The 18,751-nt window shown below is 41.7% G+C and overlaps 1 protein-coding gene and 1 long non-coding RNA gene across 3 annotated transcripts; one reads left to right on the top strand and one right to left on the bottom strand.

The window, feature by feature from the left end:
• Positions 1-1,071: 1,071 nt before the first annotated feature.
• BLZF1 (basic leucine zipper nuclear factor 1) lies at positions 1,072-18,699 on the bottom strand. 2 transcript variants are annotated; one of them, XM_045582951.1, is made up of 8 exons: positions 18,338-18,699; positions 17,673-17,768; positions 17,125-17,198; positions 11,353-11,792; positions 9,496-9,695; positions 7,019-7,147; positions 5,104-5,323; positions 1,072-1,984 (listed from the first exon to the last, which is right to left on the bottom strand). In XM_045582951.1, exons 3-8 carry the CDS (start codon positions 17,153-17,155, stop codon positions 1,799-1,801), a joined length of 1,206 nt encoding a protein of 401 aa, XP_045438907.1. In that variant the 5' UTR covers positions 17,156-17,198; positions 17,673-17,768; positions 18,338-18,699; the 3' UTR covers positions 1,072-1,798. The 2 variants fall into 2 exon arrangements, with proteins under 2 accessions (XP_045438907.1, XP_036298943.1); XM_036443050.2 differs by lacking the exon at positions 17,673-17,768 and having other exon boundaries at positions 18,338-18,698.
• LOC123652528 lies at positions 6,129-6,867 on the top strand. The gene is made up of 2 exons (XR_006741903.1): positions 6,129-6,561; positions 6,600-6,867. It is a non-coding gene; the product is annotated as an uncharacterized LOC123652528 (long non-coding RNA).
• Positions 18,700-18,751: the final 52 nt, after the last annotated feature.

Here is an 18,751-nt window from a genome sequence, read left to right as displayed (position 1 = left end):
TGTTAGGCTTAGTGTTTGAGGAAGTGCCATACTGTTTTCAATAGTGTTTGTACCCTTTTGTATTCCCACCAGCAATGCACAAGAGTTCCAATTTTTTCACATTCTTGCATTGTTATTTTGCTTTTCTGATAATAGCCATCCTAATGGGTATGAAGTACTCAATTTACATTTCCAATGATCAGTGATATTGAGCATCTTTTGATGTGCTTATAGGCCATTAGTATTTTTATTTTTGTGGGGAGAAATTTCTATTCATGTCCTTTGCCCATTTTTTAAACTGGGTTACTTTTGAGTTGTAATTCTTTACTTATTCTGGGTACTGGATTAGATATATAATTTGCAAATATTTTCACCCATTGTGTGGGGTGCCTTTTTATTCTATTGGTAGTGTCCTTTGATGTACAATAGTTTTTATTTTGATGAAGTTCAATTTATCTTTTTCTATTTGTTGCCTGTGCTTCTGGTATCGTATCTAAGAAATCATTGCCAAATCCAATGTCATGAAGCTTTTCCTCTATGTTTTCCTCTAAGTTTTATACTAAAACTAAAGGGAAGGCTGAAGAATCAGTTAGATGAAGACTTGAAATGAAATACATCATTCTGAGAGGAAAAAAGACAATATTGAATAAAGAAGATAGAGAACTTTATTGCCACATGAAATTATAAATATAACTCGGATGAATCAGACCAAAAAAATCACTAGGTTGACATTAAAATACAATGTACTCTGACCAGATTTGTTTCTTGAAGGCTTCTCTATTGACAGGCACTTCTGTAACTAATTAATATAATTTGGTATAAACATTTTATGGATAGTTTTAAATGCCTATAAAAGGGTGTTTTGTGATTATCCATCATAAACAATAACGGATATTATATAATGTAAATTAATTGATGGGTTACATGTTTGAGTTTGTACCATATCCTAGAAAAATCCTACTTACCCCACCTTATTTTATAAATATCCCAAATTGGATATGTTGTTGCTTTGCCAAATTGAGCAAATAGAACCTATTTCTCTCCTCCCCCCCTCTCTCTCTCTCTCTCTCTCTCTCTCTATATATATATATATATATATATCAAGTGGCATCCACTCAAAATATGGAATCCTCTGCACAAAAACAGAACACATTTTGCTGAAGCTCTTGTTAATGTAGCTGTCAATTCCTAATTTTCCTAATATACAGCATTTCTTTTTAAAAGATTTATCCCTTCAACCTACTGTATTTCCTAAGCTTCCTTTGTAGCGCCCGGCCCCCTAAATTCACCGAAAAGGGGAAAAACACTTCCTCCCCATCCCTCTGCTGATTATTTAGAGTATGGTCAGTAAGGGGACGAAGAGGACATATTTTAGGCTTTGCAGCCTGTCTCCTCCGTGGAGCTCTCTGTGTTACTACAAGAGCCCCCGCAGACAGCAGTGACGGTGGTGTGGCTGCCTAAGGCCCATGGCTATAGTCTGCCAGTCGTTGATTGTGATTACCAAAATTAAATCTACTCATATAAAATATATAGCGAGATAATGATTTGGGGCCTAAAAGAAGGTATATCATTTTTCCTTTTAAAGCCCATTAGGAGAAGCATCGTGTATACCTGGGAAGCGTTCTCCACTCTATGTATTTGCACTGCTTTGTCTGTTCTGACCCTGAGACATTTAGTAAAAAAAGGGTAACCTGGAGTCTCGTACATGAAACACCATTTAAGTAGAAAGTGAGATTACTTCCAGCATTCTAGGAACCCCGCTCCAAATAAGAATGACTCCTGGTGGCAGGCTCGGGCCTGCAGCAAGCCCGATGCCACATTAGAGGGCAATAAGCTCTCCCTGGCAGTGGCTGCAGCAGTTGAAGGTGATGTTTTCATATCTGGTGTAGGGATGAAATCGCCCAATATTTTTCTTGGTGGCAAGTAAGGTGGTTGGTGAAGACTCAGAAAACGGATTATCAGGTGAGCTTTCTGTACTGGTAGCGGGGTCCAAAATGTGTAGCACCTAAGGAAGATAAGAGGTGATGTCAGAAATACGCAGCAGGGACTGTAAACCCTGGGGTTCACTGAGGTATAACTACCTATGTAGCTCCATTTCATTAATATGTAACCATCATAAAAATAATAACTGAATAAGGAATTTGATGAGGGAACTTATTACTTTTCTTAAAAAGCACTACATTTAACAATGATGTCTAGTTATTACACTACCTAGCTTACATATTTTTTAAAAATGAAGAAACTGACGTTCTCTTATGGATCCTGATGAAAACATAGAAGAAAATAAGGTTATATCAATTCTACCTTAAGTTATGTCCATTTTCACCCTAAACCAAAAGTACCCCTATCTTCTTCCTTTAGTCTTTCATGGAACTGCTTGGAATCAGGATTCTACCCCCATTTTTCTACTGAAATCCTATTTCACAGATTCTGATCACTTACTTATAAAAATCAATGGCTTTTCATTTCTCTTACACCGTGCTCCCTTATTCTTCTGCTTTGACTTTCCTATTCCATTGCCACAGCAGGAGGAGCTCTGGCGTTGAAAAACTCCTCCAGTAAGGGTAACGTAATAATGCTGCCTATAGTTCCTGTTTCTCGTGTTCATCTCCTCCCACCTGTCGTCGTATGATGAGGACGGATTGGTGGCAAAGAGGGAGGCAGTGCCATTGGACAGGAATTGGAAAAGCACTGGTTCCATAAGCCAGGGGAAGAGAGCTGCAAGCAAGGAGGAGCCGTCAGGCCTAGCAAATGCTGTGGGCAGCAGCTGCAGAGCAAGGGACACCACTTCCCAACGAAGAGAATGGAGGAGAAAAGAAAGGTATTGGGTCGGCAACGAAGTAATTGCGGGCTTCACACATATGGCTTCAGTTGAATTTTTAGGTTTGCAGACATAGTACAAATGTAAAACACATTTTGTTATTTGATAGTTGGCTATTCAGCTGTTAATCATTAAAAAAAGTTTTTTGATCCGTTTTGTAGTTTTCGTTTGGCGTTCGTTGAAAAATGGAAAATCAAAAGGGACATTTTCGTCATATTTTGCTTTTTTATTTCCGCAAAGGGAAAAACGCATCGCAAGCTCATAAAAAGTTATGTGCTGTTTATGGTGACGAAGCCTTAAAAGAACGGCAGTGTCAAAATTGGTTTGCCAAATTTCGTTCTGGTGATTTTTCACTCAAAGATGAAAAATGCTCTGGTCGTCCAGTTGAAGTTGATGACGCCCTAATCAAAGCAATAATCAATTCGGACTGTCACAGTACAACACGTGAGATTGCAGAGAAGCTTCATGAATCATATACATGCATTGAAAATCACTTAAAACAACTTGGCTATGTTCAAAAACTCGATACATGGGTTCCTCACGAACTGAAAGAATCACAGTTAATGCAACGCATTAGCAGCTGCGATTTGCTAAAGAAACGTAATGAAAATGATCCATTTTTAAAACGACTGATAACTGGCGATGAAAAATGGGTTGTTTACAACAATATCAAGCGGAAAAGATCGTGGAGCAGGCCAGGTGAACCAACTCAAACAACATCAAAAGCTGATATTCATCAAAAGAAGGTTTTGTTATCAGTTTGGTGGGATTACAAAGGAATTGTCTACTTTGAACTCTTAACACCCAACCGAACGATCAATTCTGATGTCTACATTGAACAACTAACGAAATTAAACAATGCAGTTGAAGAAAAGCGGCCCGAATTGACAAATCGAAAAGGTGTTGTATTCCATCATGACAATGCAAGGCCACACACATCTTTGGTCACTCGGCAAAAATTAATGGAGCTTGGTTGGGATGTTTTGCCACATCCACCATATAGTCCTGACCTTGCACCATCTGATTACTTTTTGTTTCGATCTTTACAAAACTCCTTGAATGGTAAAAATTTCAATAATGATGATGATGTCAAATCGTACCTGATTCAGTTTTTTGCTAATAAAAACCAGAAGTTTTTTGAACGTGGGATTATGATGCTGCCTGAAAGATGGCAAAAGGTCATTGATCAAAATGGGCAATACATTACAGAATAAAGTTATTTAGTTCCATGAAAAAATTGTTTAAAAAATCCGCAATTACTTAGTTGCCGACCCAATAGATATGATGGGTTTAGTTTAGCCACTGATTCATTTAGTAAATAACTGAGTACCTACTGTGTGCAAAGGATTATACCAGACCTTGAGGACACATCAGACATAGCCCCTGCTCTTAAAAAGCTTACAGTTTGGGAGATGTAGTACATAGGACAAGAGTCATTCAACTCTCATGACCTTGGTAAGGACCTGGAGGACAGTGGAGCGAGAAGTCTACTAGGTAAGTGAAGGCGGGCACTGAGGTGGACGGGACATGAGAAACAAGTCATCTTGTCCAAGATTCTTGACTGTGACGGGAAGGCTGTCTGCAGAGAACTTGGAGTGGAGGGAGGATGTTTCATTTCAGATGGGAGGCACTTGGGACGTTCTTAAGCCAAAAAAAGAAAGAGCAGTGGAGAGTAGGGGTGAGTGTTGGGGGAGCCTGCTGAGCCTGGAGGGGAGCCTTAGCGAGAAGGGGACGCCTTTCCCAGCAGGAGGGACGTATGGAAAGCTGGCTGCCATGCAGGCAGGCGCCTAGATATCAAGTGGGACCTTGAAGTACTTTTCCTCTCTGCCCCCTTTTGCTTCTGTATGTGAGGAACTGCTCACCTGCTGATGAGTTTGATGGGTATAGAAGCAAAGAAGACAGACAGCTGAACTGACATAGGACTGGTCTATATGTGAGAATTAACAAATAATCTCTTAAATCAGAAGTAACCTATTATCTACTCATGATTACTAAATGAAAAGTTCTACTACTTGCTAGTTTTCATATCAAAATGAATTCGAGAAAAGGCTAAAAAAAATAGGCCCTCTTTCAAAACAATTACATTTTTCTCTATAATGTATTCAAGGAAATAATGATATTCAAGAAAATTAAAGTTCAGAGGAGGAAATGATTTTCTCCAAGATCACAAGCTCATGTGCATGAGCTCATGTTGAAGTCCCATGTTCCTGAACTCAGTGCCAAGCACTTGCCATTAGAACAGGCCACCCTTCAGCGAGCAGTCAGCGTTAGAAGTTCCACAGATCATGCAAGGAATACTTTACCGTTTCAGCCATTTTCTCCGCTGGGGTGCTGCAGAATTCAACTGCTGGTGGACTCTTCTTTTGACTGTTAGTTCCAACATTTCCCAGAAGATGAGCATTTACCGCTTTTGCCAACTTGTGATTGGTTAACGCTAGTTCCGCTGTGCTGTGCGGCTGGGCGCTAGGATAGTAAGTCTGCTCTCTTCCCCACTGCAGGGAGACCAGCAGCTCCTCCAGCAAACTGCAGAGAACACGCATGAACACTGAACATTAGTAAGACAAATGGAAAAATCAGGAATGTTCGATGAATGCTTATTTCTGAAGTTATAGCTTTCTCCCATATCTATCTTTCAGAGTTCAATAAATCAGGAAGTCTGGGAAAAGAAGTTAGATTACAAAAAGCAATTTACTATATTATCTGGAAATCACTTTATTATTATCTGGAAATCACTAAGCAGCACTTTTTTGTCCTCTTATCCTATAATAGGTAAAATACACTAGTATATCATTCAGTTGTACAGAACTACTGATTTGATTTGTGCATCTATTCATATGGTATTTCCTTTTGGTGAATTGCATTAATTTTTTTTAAAATATATTTTATTGATTTTTCACAGAGAGGAAGAGAAAGGGATAGAGAGTTAGAAACATCGATGAGAGAGAATCATCAATCAGCTGCCTCTTGCACACCCCCTACTGGGGATGTGCCCGCAACCAATGTACATGCCCTTGACCGGAATCGAACCCGGGACCTTTCAGTCCGCAGGCTGACGCTCTATCCACTAATGCCGGTTTCGGCATTAATTAATTTTTGAATAACATACTACCTACAATTCCTGGGCTAACACTAACTTGAACATGATGTGTAAACCTTTTTATAGAGTCAGCTCCACTAAATGACAGGATATCTTCTGAGAAATGCATCGTTAGACAGTTTCATCATTGTGTGAACATCACAGAGTGCACTACACACCCCTGGACAGTACAGCCCACTGCACACCAGCGCTGTCTGGTACAGCCTATGGCTCCAGCGCTACAAACTCGTGCAGCAAGTTACTGTACACAAGCATGTCAGACTTGTGGCCAGCAGGCTGTATGCCGTAAATTTGACATGCTTGCTGTACCACATGAGATTAAGCAAGCGCAAGAGAAATCGATGCAATGCAGAGATACTGGATGGATGAGGCTGCTGCCGGGAGAACATGGAAGAGTGCAGTCTAACGTAGTGATAAATAGTATAGAAATCCATAGACCAGTAATAGATAGTATGACCACCAGGTTTGTGGACTGTACATACTGTATGTGTTAGGCTTCCACATGGTCGGCAGTGCGCTCGGTTGGTTTTTACCAGCAAGCATGCAGCCACCTTAGGATAGCTGCCACGTCACCAGGTGGTAGGGACTTTTCAGCTCCATTATAGTCTTATGGGACCACCGTAGGTCCATCACTGACCAAAACATCTTTATGCAGCACATGACTGTATATGGTTAGATTTGATTCATTAAAATCCTGTGAAGGATTTTTGCATCTATGCAATGAGAACTACTGGTCTGTAGTTTTCTTGCAATGTCTCTGTCTGGTTTGGTATCAAGATAATATTGGCTTCATATAATGAGTTGGAAATTGTTCCCTACTTCTCTATTTCCTAGAAGAGTTTGTGTAAATTTGGCTTTATTTCTTCCTTACATGTTTGCTAGTATTCACCAGTGAATCCCTCTAGGCCTGGACTTTCATTGACTGGAAGGTTTTTAATTACAAATATAACTGTCTTAATAGGTTATGCTATTCAGGTTATCTGTTCTTGATACTCTTAGGTAGTTTGTGCATTTTAAGGAGTTTGTCCATTTCATTTAAGCTGTTGGACTTATTGGCATAGAGCTTTCACATGCTGGGAACTGCAGGAGTGGAGAAGAGTCCGGCTGTAAAAGGGCCATACGTGTGGGTGGCTTTCATTCCCTGGCGCAGCTGCTCCCGCTCGCTCAGCAGGTCCTGGAGCGCACCCTGCGCGTCCCGGTGCTGACGCTGCAGAACTGCCCTGGAATTGGTCAGCTCATCCGCCATAACCCTGAAAAAGATGAAAATCTTACCTAAAAATTCTCCGACAACAACACAGTGCAAAGAAGTTAAATTATGACCTTGGCGACTGTCATTTTCAAAAGCTTACAAAGAATACTCAACATAGATATACTACTTCTCAGTGTTTCAATCTCCACTAAGAAGCATTTAAAATGTTTGCAAGCTGAGAATTCACTGAAGGGATTCAATTGAAATATTTACAAAATGACAAAGGAAATGGGCTTTCCTTATACATAGTGACTTTTGGAATGTTCCTCAATCTTACCAAATTTTGGAAAAAACATTAATAAAATATTTTAAATATAAAACAGCTTAGAGGAAAACAAAAACGCATTATTTTCCTGCCATTCAATTACCTCTTTGCCCTCAGAAGAATATTAAAATAATGTAAAAAGGCTTCCACACAGAAAACAAAGCCTTCTCTCCTGTCCAGGTCGCATCCTTCTTTTACATGTAACCAGTACAGTTCCTTATATATTTTTCCAGAAAAAAATCTATGTATATTCAACATAAAACTATGGGTTAACAATAAATATATTTTTCACTTACAAAAAGCATTATTTAGTATTAACTTTTCTATACTTTTCTTTTTTCACCTACTAGTTTATCTTGGTGAGTTTTAGTATTAGCACATATAGAACTATCTCATCCCCCTTTTTAAAAGTAAAGCTTAATGTTTTCTTCTGATTGAATGTACCAAAGTTTATTTAATCAGTTCCCTACCGATGGGACTGAAACAAATTTTAAGTATGTTTAATCAGCGGGAAATCTTAAAACTAAAATTAAAGTCTCAAATCATAGCAACAACTAAAGTCCTTAAAATAAAATAAAAATGTTCACAATGAATGATTAAGTCAACCAAAATATCACTAAAATATCACTAAAATAAAATATCTCTATTGCTCTTTGAACATTATTGTCAGTTTTGATCAGAATGTTAAAAAAGTTACATAATGTAATAATCTGTTGTCTCCTAAACTGTTTAAGGAGAATTAACTTTCATCCTAAGATAATAAGCAGTACATTTATTTCTCCAAACAGCAAACTACACTGTCATTTTAAAAAACTTACAAAGAATATTTAACATAGTCAGATTAGAAAACCAAGTAAGGACTTTAAGAGAGTAGTCAATTACTAGAAAGTAGCACAGGAATTAAGACATGAAGAAACATTTTCTTGAAAATTTATTCATCACAATCGTGGTTCTTACAGTACAGCCTGGGAACCTCTGGGGCTTTGTGAGATATCACAAATGACTAGATGTGAATCAACAGTTATTAGTAGTAAGCATTGTGTGTGAAACACTGGCTAAGCATGGGGAATTCACAGTTGGATAACCTATAGACCCCATTCTCCAGTAACACAAAGTTGGAAGGAGGAGGGGATCTATATAAAAGCCTAGGCGACTCACCAGCCAACTGGCCAGTCTATGACGTGATCTGACCACCAGGGGGCATACGATCAACACAGGAGCTGCGTAGTGACAGCAGAGTACCCTCTCACACTCGGGACCCCTCGGGAGATGGTGGAATGCTGGTTTTGTCCAAATCCCCTTGGCCTGGCCTGCCATGCACCACGCCTCTAGTAAATAAAGCATCATAATTTCTTACAGCTTCCCACCTATCAGTGTGTCCATGGGCCTGCTGGAGCGCAGCCTCATCCACTATGCACGCCTATGCCATCCTTCTCTGTTTGTGGAAAGAGTGAAAAAGGCTGGGACGCTATGTTATATATTAACTGCTATGAGAACAAGCACGAAGGACACAAAATACTATGTTACAGAGTGGCAGACATGAGTTCTCCAGAGAATAATTTAGTTTTTTTTATTGTGGTTTTAATATTTACTCGATGTCTGAATTGACAATTTTGTTTTGGTATTAAGTATTGTAGTGGGAGTGATTCCTACTATAGAGTAGTAACCTAGAATTCTGGAATGAGGGAGCATCCTTCTGTCTCTTCTCCCCGTGGGGAGTCCGTGCTTCCATCCTTACGAGTGAGAGTCCACATCTTCCGTAATAATGAACAACCTGGTCAGAGTTTGTCACTCTACAGTAGGGGTGTCGAACTCAATCAGAGAAGGGGCCAAAATCTAAAATCCAGCCTAAATCGCGGGCCGAATGGTTTACTGAACAGTCATAAACTGTCATTGTGATGGAAACGCAGCGGAGTGCAGTGATGACAGCGCGGTGCGGGCCACATTGCAAGGCCTGGCGGGACGGATTTGGCCCGCGGGCCTTGTGTTTGACACATGTGCTCTACAGTGACTTTCTTGTGTGATGGGTCAAAAGGCTAATAGATCTGAACTAGAAAATGGAAACTATTTAAAGCAGAACATACCTGCTCGCGAGGAATTTGCTTCGCCACACGTCACACTGTATTGACATCCGTTCTAACTGCTCGGCAAGCTGAGCTGTGTTCTGACCTAGGGCTTCATTTTCCAAAATAAGCTGATTTTTCTCACGGGCTAGACGTTCAAAGTGATACTGAAGATCGTCACCAACAGAAGCCACCAGCAGCTTTTTTAATTCGCGATTGACCTGGAAGAGCACATAACAATGGAACATGCTCAGGGCGTGTCAGTGACTACACTGTACCGAATGAACAAAAGAGGAACTGTTGTGTGTAATGTGAACCTCCATTATTAAAGATCAAAAAGTGACAGTAAATATCTAGGTGTCATGATATACTCATATTAACCAAACCTACTTCTGTCTTTATAGCCCAGGCGGCTATAAACTGAGCCTCTTATAATAAGAGCACAAGTTGTTGTCATAAAAATAACAAGCTGCTCCCAAGCAATACTTAAAGGGGAAAAGATAAAAAACTAAAGTGACTTTTGTTAAAAAATGACAGAATTTAAAAAATATATATTTTTAGATTTATTTTTTAGAGCAAGGAAGGGAGAGGGGTAGAGACAGAAACATCAATCGAGAAATATCAACAATCGGCTGCCTCCTGTGGGCTCCCTACTGGGGATAGAGCCTGAACCGCTTGGTTCCCGGATGGAGCCACAAAGGCCAGTGGACAGAGAATGCTTTATGTGTGTGTGTTTTTAATCTTATCTAACGTCTAAAAAATAATTTCTGCTCTAACTGGTTTGGCTCAGTGGATAGAGCATTGGCCTGCAGACTGAAGGGTCCCAGGTTCGATTCTGGTCAAGGGCATATACCTTGGTTGTGGGCACATCCCCAGTAGGGGGTGTGCAGGAGGCAGCTGATAGATGTTTCTCTCTCATCGATGTTTCTCTCTATCCCTCTCCCATCCTCTCTGTAAAAAAAAAAAAAAAAAAAAATCAATATATTAAAAAAATAATTTCTTTGTATCTTATGATTTTTCCTTTTAAGAATTTTATAAATAAAGGAAGAAACTCAAGATTCTCTACAAGCACATCCTTTAATACTGAAAACACAGGAGTCAAAATATAAATGTCCAATCACAGGTATTGGTTTATGATGCAGACACTCAAGAACTGTGGCTATTTGTAATGGAATATTCTGTGACATAAGAAGACGTTAACAATAAGGTGGCACTATTTGTAATAGAATGTTCTGTGACCCAGGAAAACATTAACATCTAAGGTGGCACTATTTTCATTGTTTTCTGTATTTTTCAAATTGTTTACAAATACTTTTATAATTAGAAATTAGTTGTAGAAAATATATTAAAATATATTTGGGTGAGAACCACTAGCCTGTGTCACAAAGACTAAGAGGGGAAAAGTGGAGGCTAAGGCAATGTTGACTAAGATGAAAAGATTAAAGAAACACAAACTTTATAGATGGTTTCCATTTACAATGATGAGACCAATACTTATCCCACCATTCTCTTTATTCCAAGCACTATGTATATGTAGGTAAAAATACTTGGAATTCATGGATCCTTAAAACAGGATTTACTAACGAGTCAGTTTCAAAGCCTGAGTTGGCCAGTCTTTGGTCTGGAAGTTTACAACTGTAACCTCCTTTATAACTTTAGGTATTCCTCACTCTTCCCTCTCCAACGTGGGTCAGAGTGTAAGTTCCTGACATACACTAGTTCCATGGAGGCCCTGAGAATGTGAAATGTGAGAGGAAGCATCTAGAGAGGTGACGGGCTGTGGTGAGTGGCACCTGCGTTCCCAGGAGGAATGGAGTTTCTAACGCGCAGGCTCAGGGCAGGTGTGGCAAGCACCACTGCAGCCGGGACGGTCCTTACCTCCGTCTGCACACGGAGCTGGTTGGAAAGGCCCTCTCGGTCCTGCAGCAGCCTCCTTTCTGAGTTCCTGAGCTTCTCCAGGCTGCTCTTCACCTCTGCGAGCTCCTTCCGGGGCTCGGCCGCTCCCTCGGACTGACCAGAGAGCTCCCCTTTCTGACGTGTGAGAGGTTTACCCTTGGCATTCTTGTTGGGGACAACGTGGGTGATAGCAGCTTTGGGAACCAATATTCTTACAGCCTCGACTTCCACCGCTTTCTCGGTGAGGATCTTGCCCAGCTGCAGGACTCCCGGGTTCTCTGGGGCGACCGCTTTCCTTCGTGGACTCGGAAGGACGTGGGGCTTCACAGGCTGGACTGCAGAGGTGACTTCAACAGCCTTAGGCGGCTCCTCCGTTTCCATTCCATCTCCTGCTCCTCTGATTGGGGTTGAAGTCAGGGTGACTGAAAGAGGGAGCAAAAAACAAACTACTTACTGAAAAGAAGTACCAGGAAAGTGCCAAGACACGTCTCACCCTACATCAGAATCAATGGCGCTTACAGAATGGAAATATTCAGACTGAAAGTGATTTTCAAAACAATCGTGTGTCAAAGAAAGATGAACTATGCCCTACGGTTCAAGCTTCCCTTAAGTAACTGGCCTCTCTCTCGGTAGGAAATGCAGATCTGGAATCAGGGTGTTTGGTTCTGACTTCTACTTCCTAGTATGACCTTAGGAAAATCGGTTAACCCTCCATGAATCTCAGTGCCCTACTCTGCAAACGAAGACAATGACAGTTGTGCTACAGGGTTGTGGTGAGCAAGAACACAGATCAAGAGCCTGCCACACCGTAGATAATCAATAATGTCAGCTAAAAAAATATGCACATATATATATATATATATATATGCATATTTGAAAGCATCTACTTCAAAATAATTTGTTGTTTGAACTCTTGACAAACAATGCTTCCACAAACTACCCAACTGAACTATTCAATGCTCTCTCTCCCGGGCCTCTAATCGCTGTTCCTGCTGTCTTATTCTCTTAAGTGGCTGATTTGGTCCTCACTGTGGTTCTCGGTTATCCCTAAGAAGTCAGCTTCAACTACATGCTTCACATTAAATCTTCCCTATTGTTCCGGCCCACTCTCTGAAGAATGTCCATGGCACTTACTGTCTCAAACATTCAGTTTGAAGCTTAATCATGAACCAACATTATCATTTTAAGGGTTTGGTACATGCTATTTTCTCTTTCCCAGTAAGTCTGATAAGCACATTAAGAGCAGACAGTATGCCCATACAAGTGGAAGGAACATGGTGCCAGAGGAATGATAGGACTTTGGGGATCACCCAGATCTGGTTTGAATTTCTTCCACTATTACAATCTGGACAAAATTCTACAATGATCTCAGCTTCAGTTTTAACTTCCATGGAATTAATTTAATAATATTTACATCCAGGTAGTATTAAATCTGAATTTTAAATGAGAAAATATTAAGTAACAGGTAACCAACACTTACAAAAGACTTACCATGTGCCAAATACTATTCTAAATACTTTACACAGAACTCTTGTACTCCTTACATAACCCTTTGAGTAGGATGATTAGTTCTATTTTACACACGAGGAAAATGAGGCACAAGGAGGTCCAGCAACTTGCCCACTGTCACACCACACAGAAGGAAGTGAAGAGGCAGAAGTGAATTCTAAGCAGTCTGTTCACAAAGAATGGGGCCTTTCCCACTGCATATGCTGCCTCTTCCATTTTCCCAAGTTCAAGTTCAGGTATAAAGTGTCCAGCACACAAGTAAATAGCAGGAATTCAATAAATAGTAGCACCCATCCCTTTCTTCCATATCGCTTAGTGCACTGCTGCACATGTTTACCAAACTAATCTGCTCAACTGAAATAAATTATCTTCCCTCATGTAAGCAAGAAGGCATCTCTGCTCACCAGCACACTGCCATTGCTCCAGTCAGCAACCAACAGCTCTGCTTCTTCCACCCGTTGTCTTACCGCCAGTGAGGAGGATAAGAAAGGAGTCAGCCACCTTTCTCCAGGAAAGGGCTCCCTTTTCTGCAGTGGTTCTCAGCCTTCCTAATGCTGCAACCCGTTAGTACAGCTCCTCATGTGGTGACCCCAACCATAAAATTATTTTCGTTGCTACTTCTTAACTGTAATTTTGCTACTGTTATGAATAATGTAAATATGGTAATGTAAAACCCTGCTGGCAGTTCTCAAACAGTAGCAAAATTACAGTTATGAAGTAGCAATAAAAATAATTCTATGGTTGGGGGTCACCACAGCATGAGGAACTGTATTAAAGGGTCGAGGCATTAGGAAGGCTGAGAATCACCGGTTTACTGACTCAAGGCAGAAGGGGTTTAGCGCTGAGGAAGAATGGAGGGTGTGCTAGAACAGGAAGTGTTGCAGACCTTTAGGAGGTACTGAGGTGACATCTACACGGAGCTCTGAGCTCACACATAGCAGCCCTTTGAGCTACACCTGAGATCCCTGCCATTTGACAAGTCCAGCACATACTGGAGAAGTGGAAGGCAGAGCCCACAAATAGTATTAATTAACCTTCATTCAACTTACTGTGTGCGAAGGGTTCTCTACGTCCTTCAGATGAGTACATTTAACTTTTACACCTGTCTCATAAGCACAACATACACATTTGTAGACAGAAAAGGGGGCTTTGAAAAGTTGCACAGCTTGTCCAAATCATCTATGTCAGACTGGGATTTGAATCCAAATCTGACTCCAGAGTAAGCTATTAACTGGCCCAGGAGGCCATCCGCAAACCACAACTACTGCCTCATCAACCCGAACTTAGTCTGCTAATGCCACTACCTGGCAGACCATGGAGCCCACAGGATTTATGACAGGCATAGCGAGCTTTCCAAATCATGCAGAACCGATCTGTACCAAACCCTGGAATGGCCTCCATCCCTCTCAGAACAAACAAGATCCTTAGCACGGCCTGCCCAGCTTGCCGAGACCTGGCCCTGCCTATCTGAGGGGCCCACTTCTGCCACTGACCCCCCAGACTCTGTATTCCAGCCTGACTTGCTTTCTGGAGGGGGTCTCAATACCAGCAGGTCTCAAAGGCTGCCTTCCTCTCCAGACATTTCTCTGCTTGGAATATTCTTTCTAACACCCTTTCTCCTGCAGTTAGTTCCTACCCACCCTTCAAATCTCAGTTCAACCCTTCTTCCTAAGGATTCTGGCTAATACAAATTATCACTGGCACACCTGGCATTTAAGAAGTAATGTAGAATCATGAATTAACTACATTTTTTTTTTTTTTAAAGAAACTAGTGCCAAAACCAATTTGGCTCAGTGGATAGAGCGTCAGCCTGCAGACTAAAGGGTCCCGGGTTCAATTCCGGTCAAGGGCATGTACCTTGGTTGTAGGCACATCCCCAGTAAGAGGCAACTGATCGATGATTCTCTCTCATCAATGTTTCAAACTCTCTATCCCTCTCTCTTCCTCTCTGTAAAAAATCAATAAAATATATTATAAAAAAAAAAAGGTAAAGAAATTAGTTCTAGCTGGTTTGGTTCAGTGGATAGAGCATAGGCCTGGGGACTGAAGGGTCCCAGGTTCCATAACGGGCCAAGAGCACAAGCCCAGGCTGTGGGCATGATCCCTAGTAGGGGCATATAGAAGGTAGCCAATCAATGATTCTCTCTCATCATTGATGTTTCTATCTCTTCTTCTCCCTTCCTCTCTGAGATCAATAAAAATATATTTAAAAAGAAAAAGAAATTAGCCTGGCTGGCGTGGCTCAGTGGTTGAGCACTGACCTTTGAACCAGGAGGTCACAGTTTGATTCTGGTCGGAGCACATGCCTAGGTTGCGGGCTCGAACCCCAGTGAAGGGTGTACAGGAGGCAGCCGGTCAATGATCCTCTCTCATCATTGATGTTTCTATCTCCCTTCCTCTCTGAAATCAATAATATATATATATAAAAGAAACTAAAGTTTTATACTCAGGCCTGCTGAAGCTTAAAAGAAATCTCCTTTTAAACAAATTATGTTCAAGTTCCAATCAAATTCAAACAACTTGGTTCAACCACAGTTTACTCTTAGCTGCATTAAAGTGTCCTACTTACTCAGGGTTAGGAGTGCTAAGGTATACTATGTACCACGTGGCAGCTCCTTTCTGTAATGGCTACGCTGCAAGCCCGCAGGAACGCACAGCAGGCAAAGGGGGTCAGGGCTTCACATTTCCTCACCCGGTAGCTCACCTTTCATAATTCTATTTTTCTCATGACACACATAGAAACCTTTATTACACACGCACTGGCACAATCCAGGACACATTCATGAGCAATGACCTTCTCCTCAGTGGGAGGACCATGATGTGTGGTACCAGCTCCATAATTATGAGCAATGCTTAGGTAAGGCAAAGCATGAACCCTGTCCTTCTCCACTCTTTGAAGGGAACTGACGACATAATTCAGTTGTGCACCAACAGTATTTCCACCTGTGACCGTTTATCAAAGATTAAGACATATCTAATGTTTCTGGCTCATTCCTATTGTCTTCGCCAAGGATGCTGAAAGGCAGGAAAGAACAAATGTTCGGGTTAGCAAACTTTTCCTGTAAAGGACCAGATAATAAATATTGTAAGCTGTTTGGACCATGAGACAAAACTGAGCATACTACGTAGGTACTTATAAAAGAAAAAAATCCCCAAAATTTATACATGAAATTCAAACTAATAATGGAATAAAGTTTGTGGGGTTTTTTTGTTTTTGTTTTTTTTTTAAATATAGGTCTGATAATGACAAGAACAGAATTCTTTTTTATTTGGGATAACACTTAGCTTAAGTGGGATTCAGTGCTCCCTATTACCAAACTGATTGCAAATGTTCTCAGGAGGCCCAAGGGCCCTAATTTTCAACCCTGCTCTAGAACACTGAGGCAAAAAGAAGATGATTTTGTAGTTTGTTATTAAACATTTCTCCTTTTCTCATAAAGGTGAAAATCTATGAAAACAGACGCCCTAAGTCAGCATAATGGTGCGATAGGAAAGACCCAGACGCTGAGTTAAAATATGGGAACTCCAGGCCCTCCTGCCACATACTGTGTGACCTGGGGCAAATCCCTGAACCCGTGCGGACTAGAGAGCTGGGAGCTGTCCAGGCTGGGGCTGCCTCCTAGTCTTTGTCTCCTCAGCTACGGAAACGTGCTTGGCACAGAAAAGATGAATTGGTGCTTCCTGAAGTTCACTGACGTTAACACAGAAATCCTAGAAGATTTTATGTTAACAGCCAGTAACTAACTCATCCTAAAACTGCTTCATTTACCCCCTCTACACTCAATCATTAGTGAAAAATTCAGCTATAGTCCGAGCCACAGATGATTCCCCAGGCCTCTATGAGATTTACCCCGCTGGCTCAAACATTCATTTGCCCTATCATCATAAATGTCATATTTTAAAAACAATTATCAGCTGAAACCGGTTTGGCTCAGTGGATAGAGCGTCAGCCTGCGGACTGAAAGGTCCCGGGTTCGATTCCGGTCAAGGGCATGTACATTGGTTGCGGGCACATCCCCAGTTGGGGGTGTGCAGGAGGCAGCTGACCGATGATTCTCTCTCATCGATGTTTCTAACTCTCTATCCCTTTCTCTTCCTCTCTGTGAAAAATCAATAAAATATGTTTAAAAAATAAAAATAAAAACAATTATCATCAAAAGAAGACTTACTGTGCTCACTTCGGCAGCACATATACTAAAACTGGAACGATACAGAGAAGATAAAAAAAAATTTAAAAAGACTTACCTTTAGTTTCTAAACTCCCAAGGGTAGTCATTTTTAATCAATGAAAATGCACCCCAAGACTTCTATTGAATAACCTAAAAATGTGTAAAATGAAAGAGTTAAAGCAATACTGTATCAACACATTTACCCTGAAATATAATTATATTCTACTTCTGTATTTAGTAACATGCATTTAAAAAGGGAGTACCCCTTATATTCTTTTTTTAATAGGTGATATTGATAAAGCTACCAAATATCTCTCTCACACTCACAAAAATCAGGGGTGGTATTTACATGTCATTGTCCTCACCAGTATACTCTAAATTACTGGATGTTTGTCCTGAATTTTAGTTCAGAAATAGCACATTAGCTATTGCAGAGGCTCTTGCATCATTGATATAACAACTGGAAATTTAAAATAATCAGTGCCAGCAGACATTGGCACTAATTTGTTCATTTTGAATATCAGAGAGGAGCTTCTATTCAGATGTTTAACAAACAATAAAAATATCCATGATAGCTCAATTTGCACTTTCTCAGAAATAAGATTAAAATGGCAGAGCACGTACTTTCAGAAATGTATGCGTGGCCTTAGCATCGACTGAGTCACTGCAGAACATGAGAAGGAAGGCGGTACGAATGCAATATTAACAATATGTGGTGACCTGCAAGGCGAGAGCAACTGGTTTCACCACAAAAAACGATCACTCTGGGTACTCGCCCTGGCTCGGCACCGGGTCTCCGGGACTCCCCTCCTCGGCAGTCACCCCGAAAACGGGTTCCAAAGCGCCGGCGATGGCGCCAGGAGCCCTCCAACCGCGCTGGGAAGATGCTGAGTGAGGGACGAGCACCGCAGCGGGGTGTGTGGAGGGAGTGGGTAACCGGCGGCCGGTAAGGAGGCGACACGCCTCCCAACCTCCGCCGTCCCGGGCCGTCTCCCCGAAGTTCCCACCGCTCCAGCCTTAGACTAAGGTGACCAGCCTTCCTGCTTTTGGCGGGACAGTCCCGATTTCTAACAATTTGTCCCGCGACGTTTTAAAAAAGTCCCGAAAATCGGGACTTTTTTAAAACGCCGCGGGACGCGGGACAAATTGTTGAAAATCGGGACTGTCCCGCCAAAAGCGGGATGTCTGGTCACCTTACCTTAAACCCAAAGGCGCGGACACCCACACTCCAGCCCAGACCCTGTCCCTGTCACCGTCCCCTCGGCCCCAGCGCCCGCGCCTGGACGTACCTCTGGGATCCTCACTCCTCCCCGGCGGGCTTTCCGGGGCAGGGGGCTCGGCGCGAAATCCCGGGGCAACTTCTCCGCAGTCAGTCAGTTCCCTTCCATTCCCAGCCGCCCGCCCGGCCTCGGCGTCAGCGACTTCCCCTCCCTCCTATCACTTCCGACCGATTACTCAGGGTTTCGTTTCCGGAAGATGTTTCCAAACACACAGGTAAACATGCTCTGTCTTGCGTTTAAACTCAAGCAACACAGACCAGACGGTGTAGGCTTCAGGGAGTGAAAACTTGGACAGATGCTTATTTTAAAATAAACGAGAGAATATTTGGACCCTAGCTGGATACTGGCTTGAACTTCCGGGTCGGCTGTCAACGAAACGGAAGTGATGACGCTGGAAAGACCTAGGCGGTGTTCCGTCGCCCC

This window comes from Pipistrellus kuhlii, unplaced genomic scaffold, assembly GCF_014108245.1.
Source record: "Pipistrellus kuhlii isolate mPipKuh1 unplaced genomic scaffold, mPipKuh1.p scaffold_m20_p_18, whole genome shotgun sequence".
NCBI lineage: Eukaryota > Metazoa > Chordata > Mammalia > Chiroptera > Vespertilionidae > Pipistrellus > Pipistrellus kuhlii.
Note: the sequence above shows the minus strand (reverse complement) of the source record. Positions and strands in the feature narration are given on the sequence as shown.